General features: G+C 43.1%; 2 protein-coding genes across 3 annotated transcripts; both read left to right on the top strand.

The window, feature by feature from the left end:
* The first annotated feature begins 3,401 nt into the window (after nucleotides 1–3,401).
* On the top strand, nucleotides 3,402–9,118 carry denr (density-regulated protein). Of its 2 annotated transcripts, none has more exons than XM_079288983.1 (8): nucleotides 3,402–3,558; nucleotides 4,375–4,487; nucleotides 5,078–5,097; nucleotides 5,447–5,531; nucleotides 7,256–7,336; nucleotides 7,666–7,782; nucleotides 7,878–8,017; nucleotides 8,792–9,118. In XM_079288983.1, the coding sequence occupies exons 2-8, from the start codon at nucleotides 4,385–4,387 to the stop codon at nucleotides 8,834–8,836; spliced, it is 591 nt and encodes a 196-aa protein (XP_079145109.1). In that variant the 5' UTR covers nucleotides 3,402–3,558; nucleotides 4,375–4,384; the 3' UTR covers nucleotides 8,837–9,118. The 2 variants fall into 2 exon arrangements, with proteins under 2 accessions (XP_079145109.1, XP_079145108.1); XM_079288982.1 differs by having other exon boundaries at nucleotides 5,447–5,532; nucleotides 7,248–7,336.
* A 193-nt stretch (nucleotides 9,119–9,311) lies between these two features.
* LOC306792004 (hydroxycarboxylic acid receptor 3-like) lies at nucleotides 9,312–10,659 on the top strand. The gene has a single exon (XM_079288979.1). The coding sequence runs from the start codon at nucleotides 9,516–9,518 to the stop codon at nucleotides 10,515–10,517; it is 1,002 nt and encodes a 333-aa protein (XP_079145105.1). The 5' UTR covers nucleotides 9,312–9,515; the 3' UTR covers nucleotides 10,518–10,659.
* Nucleotides 10,660–11,243: the final 584 nt, after the last annotated feature.

Raw genomic sequence — 11,243 nt, 5'->3', positions numbered from 1 at the left:
AATAAAAATAAAGCTGTTTTGTCTTAACACACCCAAACTACAAGGAGGAACGTTTTACACCCTCGATGCCACGCCCCATGAATACAAACCGGCATCATGAGACTCCTCTGCCGTGGCTGGCTGGTGATGGTGGTGATGGTGGTGATGGTGGTGGAGGGACGTCTGGCACTTCTGAGCGGCTGTCCAGACAGACGCACCTGAACTCGTCCTGCCTGAGACACAAACGAGGACAAACAACTGTAGATACTACAAGATGCATGTCAACACTTTACTGCAATTGAATACATACAGTGTCTACAGCCAAAATATGAAACCCTCGACGACATCATGCATCCACTTTTCTTCTCCGTGTGTCCCCTCCTCACCTGGCGGTGTCCCCTGACCGCTCTTCTCCCTCAGGGTCTCACGAGAGCTTTCCAGGTTCAGCTGCAGAAGCTGCAGCTCATTCCTCTGATTCTCACACTCCTGCAGAGCACAGGAACAGAGTTATGTATTCTCATTTCACAGCGTCACATACAAACTGTCCTACACTTATAAGTCACAGTGAAACAGCAGTTCTTTATCTTCTGTAACGTATGGCCCAATATATATAGAACAACCCAATATGTGGGCGATGTAAAGAAATAAATGTATTTATTTAATGTTGATGTTGAATATTGATGATGATATTGCTCTGCTATACTATATATATGATGTTATACTATATTACAACATTTCCCTTTATACTACAGCTTAAATCCCATAATGATACTTAACATATGATGTCATTATGTTACATTATATCTCTATGTTAATACAAACACTTAGTATCATTACTTTCAACATATTTACACAAAGCCTTGCTGACTTTGCTCCTATTGTTTGTAATGTAATGTTTAAAAGCCTCATAGTGATATCATGTAAGAAGCGTGACCACACACACTTTGTGTGGTTGACGTGAGTCACGTGACGGTGACGCAGGACAGAGACGAGAGTCTGAGGAACGCTGTCGAACCAGAAAGACGCCTCAGAGCGAGCAGCCGGAATGAGGAAATGACGAATTCTCTGAACTGTAATCGAACAACTGAAGAAGTGTTTCTGTTGCAGAACATTTTGTGTGTTTCTGTCTGCGGAGGGAAAGTGGTTTTGTTGGATACGACTCTTTTCTTGGAAACATCCCTCTGTAAGACTTCACATATCAGACAGTGTACCTGTTGAAAGCAGCACAGCTGGAGCGAGGCGGCTCCGGCAGCTCGTCTCCAGCTGTTTTCCTCCCCTGGTGACAGACATCAAAGAGCTGCTCTTATCTCAGCGGCAACATTTCATTTTCAGGCTGAAAAACTCAGCGACTGCACGGATCAAAATCAAGAGACTGCAGAGATAAGATTGTACACGATTCTTAAGACAAACACGGTGATTATCTCCTCATATCATCTTCACCGCACACACACACACACACACACTGCAGCGATCACGCTGTCTTGTCGTGTGGCTCTTTCATTCATAATAAAATGACAGATGTTTTGTTTCCAGCTTCTCAAACGTGAGGATTTCTGCTTTTTAGACTAAATCATGAATTCATATCTACGGCCCTCGTATCATTTAAACGATGAGTATCTTTTATAGGGCTGAATTCTGTTGAGTTGGCCATCAATAAAATGTGTTTTGTTGATTTTTCGTAGTGTTTATATCTCTTTGTTTAACCAGCAAAGGACAAAAGACAGAAGCACCACGAAGAATATAAAACATAGAGGTTAAAAAACTTCAAGTAAGACAAAATATACAGAGAAATATGAAGGATCACGAAACAGATTCAAAAAGATAAAGTAAAATAACAGCAGTAGACGTACAAGAAAAAGAAAAAAGAAAGATGCAGTGGATGAATAAAACCCTGAAACAGATGAAGACAATAGATACTTATATTTCAACCAAATACCAACACCAACAGCCAAGTCTTCAGATGATTGATTTCAAACTAAAAATGTCCAGTTTCAGTTTCTCAAATGTGCAGATTTGCTTATTTTTTTGTCACATATAAGAGTCAGCTGAATACAGTTTGAAGATGTCACTGGTGTACCTTTAAGGCGAGTGATCTCGCGTTCACTTTCCCGCCAGCGACTCTCCGCTACCGTCGTCTCCAGATCTCCGAGGCGCCTCGTGAGGTCGACCACGTGACCAGAGGCCTCGTCACATCGTTGTCCTGATGGGGGACAAAATAAAAGTCCCAGGATATCAGAAACCATACAAGACACAAAACTATCATATATTTATGGACGATACAAAGAAGTAAAAGTACCTTGAGTTTGAGCATGGAGCTCAGTTCCTCCTCCCTGACCTGCAGAGAGCCGGCTTGAGTGGACGAAGCCACGACGGTGGAGTTCAGACTCTGGTTCTTCTCCTAAGAGACACAAGAGAAACTTCACCCTGAAGGCAGAGACACTGAGACTGTTTTCTACGACAAAGAGACATATTACAAGCTTATGTTTCCCCCAAACAGGCAATTCTTATTGTCAACAAATCCCATGAAAAGACCAAAACCAACTATCATAGGAACCAGCATTGTGTGGCTTTTATTTTCCTTTAACTTTGAGCTTATTTTTGACTGCGTGTATCAAAGTGTAAACATAGAATATCACCAGCCTTATCCTTCAACGACCACCAAGAAGTTGCTTAGCAGCTTCTTGGCCATGGAGTCAGCCCTCATGGCTTGATCATTCTTGCAAATGAAGCGAATGGCATACTTATATCTTGCATTGGTGAGCTTCTTGTACTCAAGCACTGGTCCTTGTCTGGGTCTACCAGCTAGAGCCCATGATTTGAAGGCTTCACAGGCTTCAGCACGATACTCAGCTACAGACTCGTTCCAGCCAGGTTTGATGTTATGGGTCTTATTGTGATGCTTGTAGTAGGGCTTGCTGTCTTTATACAGAGCACTTACTATATCATTGTACATGAAGCAGAGATCTCTCCTATGCACCACATCCTTACAGTTAACGTCAGTCCACATAGCTGCAGTTGGACACCCCAATCAGACTGCAATTTTCGTAAATTCTGGCTTGCGTGCCAAATTTCAAAAGTTTTCCAGTATCCCAAGCACCTCCTTTTTGCGACGAAAGACACGCGATAATAATAATAAACATACGAAAAACAATAGGGGGTCCCTCGGGCTAAATTGAATCCTACCTCGGTGTCCTGCAAGCTGGGGGGACAGAGTGTGTTGTCCATCTTGGAGCTGCTTAGGGTCGATGTAACGTTAGGTAACGTAAACGACTAGCTAGTTAGCTAACGTTAGCTTCGTGGACAGTTTAACTTTTGAACGTAAACAAGTCATCAGTTTATTTGGAACATTTATATCAAACGGGTGAAGACAAGCTTCACCCTCCGGTCGCCAGGGGGCGCTGCTGCGCGTCAGCCAGTTAACGACAAATAAAGACAAGAAGCGCCACTAGGCGTGCTGAAAGTACGCCAACTAAACCTTATATTCAATAAGGATGGTTTTCTAAAAGTCAAAACTGACGATAATAATAATGCGAGTGGATTCACCGACTGGACATCAATTTTAAGAGTATATTTCGCAGGGTACGTAACTCTTCTTCTGTGTTTTTATTCCGGTTGTTTTAACAGCAGTTAGCTCGTGCAGTGCGTTAGCTTATTTAGCTTTAGCATGCTAAGCTAAAGCCCCACTGACGGTGACAGATGGGTGAGTCAACGGTTAACCTGATGAATGAAGCAAAAATAAACTATATGTATTTACAAACAAGGCACAGTTGTGCCTCCATTGTGATATTATTTACGGTACCTGTGATATTTAAATAATATACATTACAACACGTGTTTTTAGCTAACGTTAAGTGATGTAATTAATTTAACAGCCGCATGTGTGTTAGCCAGGTAAAGCTAGTCCTTGTGCTGACTTCTTCTGATGCTACTAAGGCAACTGTTAGCTAGGCTAGCATGATGAGATATTGGCAGGATCCTGGTTCACTCATGCCCACAGTAGAGTCTGATAATGACACACATGAAGACATGTTATTACTGAAGTTATTAGATGTGGAGCGGAGGCTTGAATCCTGAAGTTATAAAATGATATTATTTACTCCAACCTACAGATTGGTGACTAATTAAAGGCAAATGTACACTATTCATCCACAATATTGTTTAAATGTATAGATATGTCGGTAGGTAGGTGGGGTAGATAGATGGGTGGGTAGATAGATGAATACAGGCTTCAGCATTTTACTCACATTATATTAATGCTCCTCAAAGATTCAGTGAGCCCTGGTACACGTTGGAAGCATCTGTCTCTTTGATTCAGGTTTTTACTTTAATTTGTCCCTTGTCTATATACGTATGCTGTGCATACAATTATGTCCTTTATTTCTGTCTTTTATTCAGATCATTTGTGATGGCTACTACTGAGATGGAATCTGGTTCTTTGGGAAGCAAACCAGAACACGTGACCGTTCACCATGACCCAAAGAACCCAGTGAAGGTCCTTTACTGCGGAGGTACAGTATATCACTCTTCATTTCGTGTGGCATCTCATCATACCGTCTTAGACTCTGACTACATTATCAACAAATTAAATATTTAGTTTATCCTCAGTCAGAAATATAAAACAATTCCACTACTCTTCTTCTTCTCTCAAATGAGAGGATTCTTGCTTTCCTTTGTCAGATATCTTTGTAAACAAAATATTTTTGGTATTTAGACTTCTCCGTAAAGACATTTAAAGGCATCGTGTTTGGCCTTTTTTTGAGGATTCATTGACTAATCGATTACCGATTATTGTAATAAATGATGGGCAGAATAATATTGTTTCTTACAGACTACAATAAGTAGCATCAGCGATACTTTAGCACATATTATTCTGGAATGAATCTTTCTTCTATTCTCATTCTAGTTCTATATACCTCTTATTCTTCTTCTTCTTCTTATTATTATTATTATTATTATTATTATTATTATTATTATTATTATCATATATTTTTATATGTTTTTTCTGTCTTTGTGCTGCTGCAACATCTGAGTTTTCCCTCCGGGGATCATTGGAGGTTTATCTTGTCCTTACAAGTGTTTCTTGTTTGTTTCTTTGCAGTTTGCTCTCTGCCTACGGAGGTAAGTTTAAGGATGTTCTGTTGTTCTCTAAAGCATCTACAAATATCTCATTTGTGATATCAGATTCAGCTTTATTGGCCAAGTACGTGAACACATACAAGGAAGTTGACTCTGGTTTAAAGTTGCTGTCACACAGTAATAAAACAGTTTCCAGGAAAAATAGAATTAAGACATACGGCCTGAAACAAGGACAACAAAGCTGACACATAACAAATGCACACAACCATCATGTACATGCACACAATGCACACAACCATCATGTACATGCACACAGTGTCGATACACGAGTCAGACTGTATGTTAATCTGTTCTTCACGGTATAACTGAATCTACTCTGTTGTGTCCGCAGTACTGTGAGTACATGCCTGAGCCAGCCAAGTGTAGGCAATGGCTTGAGAAGAACTTTCCAGATGTGTTTGCCAGGATGACTGTCGGTGAGTATCATTCAAGATATCAGACGAAGCCTAATGCTGCGTTCACACCGGTCGCGTTGATTTTTTGACGCACTGCAAAATCGCGTCCAACGCGCCGCCGGTCGTGTTCACACCAAACGCCGCAAAATCTCGTAGCGCCGGAGAGGGGGCGTGGTTTATCGACTGGAAGCCGTTCACCTGGCCGCCATTTATTTCCGCTGTCAACCGTGAAAGGAATAAGGACAATTGCTGCTTTGTACGTGTTGTGGAAGTCCCTCAAACGTCGGAATGCCAAACGCCGTCATGTCTGGTTCATAATATTGTTCAGAGGAGCTCCGTGGATTGTATCGAGCTGTATTCACTGTGTCTAGCAAGCCACCGGTCGCTGTTTACTACAGCTGTAGGAACACAAAATAAACTGATTTGGCTGTGATTCAACGGCAATAAACCGACAAAAGGGACTCCGAAATAACGACGTAATGATGCCGATTTGTAGGCTACTTGTCTTCTCAATGGAGCTCTGATGGATCGGTGCTAGGCTATGCTAACATCGTAGCAGCTCCACCAGCACTCAATAACGTCACGTAGACGTAAATACGGCAGCGTCTATTCATTGTTTGTACCGTATGGTTTACACACACGCATGCATACACATAGTTTGGTCCGGTCTCTATTGATATGAGGTATCGTAGAGCTCTGGGTGAACACAGACGGCTACAGGATTTATTTCCTGATTCAACAACGGCAGGAAGCCAGTGATGACAGGGGGAGCAACTCAACGCTGATAGGCTATCGCGCCACAGCGTCACGCGATTATTTCGCAGAAGTTGAAAAATTTCAACTCACGCGTTGGCGATTTTGCGGCGTCCAACGCAAAAACGCGGCGCGTCAGTCTCATCGCGTCCGTGCAGAGACTTTGTATGTAATCTCGACGCGCGTCAAAAAATCAACGCGACCGGTGTGAACGCAGCATAAGAGTAAATATATGTATGTATTGCTGCATGAGAGTAAATGTTGATGTTGTAATATTGTGTTACAGCTTATGTATTCAAATTACAAAACAGTCTGATGGAGATTAAACTGCTTGTTCGGTCATTTTCCAAAAGGTTCGGAAATATTTATCCTCCACATTTATTACCAGCATCACACTGTTACACCGCGTTATGTTTACAATGAGTGAACTATTGAACCCAACTCTCCAGGTTTGATTCCATCAAACAGATATTTCCTTTACAGACGCATATTCCTAAAAATATATGTAAAAAAACACATTTGGTGTCTGTGGGAAATCAGAACGACGATTGTCTGAACAGCAAGAGATTTTAATGAGTGACCCACCTGCAGCACAGCAGCTTAAAAACACACTTTCAACTTAGAACCTGCTATTTTTTGGTTACTGACTTTATTTCGGTGATGTTCAGCACAAATCCCATTTATTTATATAAACATCATCAAAAGTCTGAACCCAAATGTATGAATGCTGTTGAGAGTATAAATCGATTGTGTAGCGACTTCATAACGAGGTCAAATCTCTTCGGGTCTAAAGGTCTGTCATGACGTCAGACTGAAATATAAAAACCTGTGTGTACTGTGTGTACTGTGTGTACTGTGGGCTCACGGGTCAGCGGAGAGGCTGGTCTGGTGCTGTAGAGAGAGAGATGGCACTCATCCAAAAGGTGGGAAGCTGTGTTGCCAGATTGGTTTTGATATGTTCCTCTTGTCCCTCTGAACCACTGGCCCAGCAGCGAATGCCCCCAATCAGGACCTCTGCTCTGGAGACGGTCCCCCTGCAGGCGAGGAGGAGGAGAAGAAGAAACAGAAGAGAGGTAGGGACACACATGTTTCCCTTTTATCAGACCTGTTATAGAGTATTGTTGTGTTAGTTATACATGCATCATTCCCTGGTGTCAAAGAAATGTACATTTCATGGTTAAACTGCCTCGATCCCTCAAAGTTCAGTGCTGGTAGATTTGGTGACGTCTACAAACATTTCCTGGTGTTTTTCTGTGCAAGTGAAGACAATTAGATTATTATGGTATCCGTGTTTGATTTAATGACGATACGTTTGCTGTTGTCTTTATGTATTTCTAGTTGTTGCATGTTTATAGTGACGTTAGTTTAAGTGTATTAAAGACTTTAATCTGTGTTTTTTAAGGTGGGAGAGGACAGATCAAGCAGAAAAAGAAGACTCTTCCTCAGAAAATCACAATAGCAAAAATCCCAAGAGCCAAGAAAAAATACGTGACCAGAGTGTGCGGCATGGCAACATTTGGTAAGAGGTTTCTATTGTGTTGTATTCATCTCACCGTTGCCTGTTTCCCTTCCTCTTCATGCTTTGTTCTTCTCTAACATGGATCGACTCAACAGACATAGAACTCAAAGAGGCTCAGCGGTTCTTCGCCCAGAAGTTCTCTTGCGGCGCCTCGGTGACAGCGGAGGACGAAATAATCATTCAGGGAGATTTTACAGACGACATCATCGACGTCATCCAGGAGAAGTGGCCCGAGGTGAGCCGGCGGACATTTAAATGGTTCATCTCTTCAGTTCTGTTTGTTTCTGTACTCGTCTCCCTCACTGGATGAGGCAGAGCTGTGAATTAGTCCTTTTGCACTGAGTTTGAACCTCTCTGTATCGGCTCAGTTTGTTAATACATGGAAGAGAGTTGGCGGTAGGACAGGAGGGATCTGGCTCCGATTACTGAGCTCAAATCTGTCCTCACACTTGGAACTTTTCACTTTAAAGAGTTTGATTTCGGGAGAGTATGAATCTCCTGCTGCTGCACTCGTGTTTATCTCAACTCTAGTCTGTGGAAACGACGTCGTCGCGTTTCAAGCTTAAATAATCCACCAGTTTGCCCCTTTAAATGTGTTTCAGGGTGAGAGCAGTGACACGAATCGGCCTCGCGCTAAATGAACAGTGACACCGACGTACCTGTGGCGCATTTTATGTTTCTCATATTCTGCTCATGAAAACGGTTGCTGGTGGTTCTAAAAATGCTTCAGGGGCCGAGTCGTTCACTAATAAGCAACCCAAACAATAGTTGAATCATTCAGTCTGTTTAATGTCGACAAACAAACAAAAACATTGTGTTTGTCTGTAGCTTTCAGCCCCACATCTTTAAATATGTGTCACCAATGTAAGGTTTCACTTTTAAAAGTGGCTCAATAACAACAAGGGGAAGTAGTCCATGTGTTGCGGACTATTTTCAGCGGCGGATGAATCCACATTTTTAGTATTTATACCGACTATTTCTTGACTTGATTGTTGCGTCTGTGTTTTAGGTGGACGATGACAGCATTGATGATCTGGGTGAAGTCAAGAAGTGAAGACCAAATATGCACTTTTACTGAAACGGATGTGACTTGTAATGACGACAACAACCTGGCCAAATGTACACATTAAGTAATTTTATACCTATTTTATTTACTGTTCATAAAAAGCTGCGGACTTGGCCACTCACTTGGCTTCTTCTTTTCTTTTCTTTTTTTAGTTATTAATAGCTGCTTTCTCTCGTTCGCCAAAGGTGTGGTATGACGTGAATCCCTCCCAAATGTTCTTCACTCAAGCAAAAACTGTAGCCTAATAAATGTCAGTCTCCTTCGCCTGTACGCTCTTCTTTCCAACTTTGTTTTTCTTTTCTGTCTATTTTTCAAAAAACAAACGAAAGTATTAAAAAGGATTGCGAGGATGACGTCACCTGCTTTATCTGAGTCACTTAAATGGCCGCAGGCTACTTGTTTTCCAGGTTTCCCCTCGAGTGAACCGGCACCTCTGCATAATAGTTTTATAATGAAGCCGCCCTCCCCAGACGGATAACATTTACGGTCGTTTCCTCGCTCCTCTGGGTCAACACCGCTTCCCCAAAGATAACGCCCGCCGCACAGATGTTTGTCTGAGGATCGTTCGCATGAGCGCAAACACGACTCCCCACCTCAGCAGTCGGCCGGTACGGAGCGTCTGTGCTGACTCTGTTCAGAGCAGCAGGTCGTTGTTTTTACGCCGAAGATGAATCTCTCGACGTCGGACGAGTGCTGCGCCTTCGAGTCTGCCATCCTGGACCGGGTTTTGCCTCCGATTCTGATCTTGGAGTTCATGTTCGGCCTGATGGGGAACGTGGTCGCCCTGTGGATGTTCGTCTTCCACATGGACACGTGGAAGCCCAACTCCGTGTACCTGACCCACCTGGCCGTGGCCGACTCCATCGTGCTGTTCTGCTTGCCCTTCAGAGCCGACTACTACCGGCGTGGGAAGAACTGGCTGTACGGCGACGTCTTGTGTCGCATCAATCTCTTCCTGCTGGCGGCCAACCGCGCGGCGGGAATCTTCTTCCTCACGGCCGTGGCCGTCGACCGGTACTTCAAGATCGTCCACCCGATGAACCGGATCAACCGAATGGGTCTGGGCTACGCCCTCTGGGTCTCCCTCGGCCTCTGGGCTCTGATTTTTCTCGCCACCGGGTATCTTCTGGCCAACGAGCACTTCTTCTACAACGGCAACCGGACGCAGTGTGAGAGTTTCAACATCTGCATGGGCTTCAGCCCGCTCTCCACCTGGCACAACCTCTTCTATGTCACCCAGTTCTCCCTGCCCACCGTCATCGTGGCCTTCTGCACCGTGCGCATCGCGTGGCAGCTCAGAGTCCGCACTCTGGACAAGAGTGGGAAGATCAAGCGGGCCGTTCAGTTCGTCGCGGCCGTGGCTCTGATTTTCATCACCTGCTTCTTTCCCAGCACGGTGTCGCGCGTCGCCGTCTGGATCCTCAAGGTCTGGTACGACGAGTGCCGGTACTTCGAGGAGGCCAACCTGGCGTTCTACACCTCGGTGTGCTTCACCTACTTCAACAGCGTCCTCAACCCTGTGGTGTACTACTTCTCCAGCCCGGCCTTCAGCGGCGCCTTCAACAAGCTCTTCAATAAACTGCTGAGACGGAGTGGCGACGAAGATCAGACGGATTCAACTAAGAACGCTGTTGCCACTGTTGATGGCTTGAAGGATTTAAATACCTGATAATGAGACGCGTTAAAGGCCTGGCTGCTGATAGAATTACTGTTATCCTGGTTTAGAAGTCTAATATAATGTCGGGAAGAGGTTTTAGCCCACCGAAAATAATAATTAGCTGTAGGTGCTGTGTACTTGTACACATCCAACACAAACCCTTGGGAGGGATTTAATTAGAGCAATTATTTTTAACGATGATAGAAAATTTCAGTTGCATGGTTTCCTCGTCTAACGTACTGCAAATGCTTTTAACGGTAACGATCAGATATGTGATGTGTTTTTATCCAGTTATTTGTTCACATAATACTTTACAGAGTCGATCACTGATTATCTGCTACCAAGTAGAATATTTACAGTATAAAAATCAGTTGAACAGCCAGAAGGAGGTTATAAAGACTTCAGTGTTAACTGTCTATTAACACACAAACCAAACATGTACTGAGACACCATGCAGGTAATCCCAACCAACAACGTGAGAGCCGTATATTCTTTTGTCACTGTGTGCAGATAGATGCATTGCCAATATTTGTGTCCTGTCGAGTTTTGGTTTCGGTAAATAAATATTAGAATAAGCAACAAAAAATGACATATTACTGTTTGTCATTTTTATTGAACACATGAAACAAAACAAGAACTTACTTAAAATATACTGTAGTATTAAAAAACGATCACAGAGTAAAGACTTCTAAAATAACAAACTTAAATCAGACGAGATACAAAGTATTTCCCAACAAA

The sequence above is a fragment of the Melanostigma gelatinosum genome (genome assembly GCF_949748355.1).
Source record: "Melanostigma gelatinosum genome assembly, chromosome: 18".
Taxonomy (NCBI): Eukaryota; Metazoa; Chordata; class Actinopteri; order Perciformes; family Zoarcidae; genus Melanostigma; species Melanostigma gelatinosum.
The sequence above is the reverse complement of the archived record's forward strand: the minus strand, read 5'-3'. Positions and strand labels throughout refer to the sequence as shown.

What these genes read in the sequence shown, in the direction of transcription:
- denr (XM_079288982.1), top strand. Translation starts at nt 4,385, where the DNA reads ATGGCTACTACTGAGATGGAATCTGGTTCTTTGGGAAGCAAACCAGAA. An exon ending in TTTGCTCTCTGCCTACGGAG is followed by an intron (nt 5,098 to 5,446) that starts GTAAGTTTAAGG and finishes TTGTGTCCGCAG; the next exon opens with TACTGTGAGTACATGCCTGA. An exon ending in TCCAGGAGAAGTGGCCCGAG is followed by an intron (nt 8,018 to 8,791) that starts GTGAGCCGGCGG and finishes TCTGTGTTTTAG; the next exon opens with GTGGACGATGACAGCATTGA.
- LOC306792004 (XM_079288979.1), top strand. Translation starts at nt 9,516, where the DNA reads ATGAATCTCTCGACGTCGGACGAGTGCTGCGCCTTCGAGTCTGCCATC.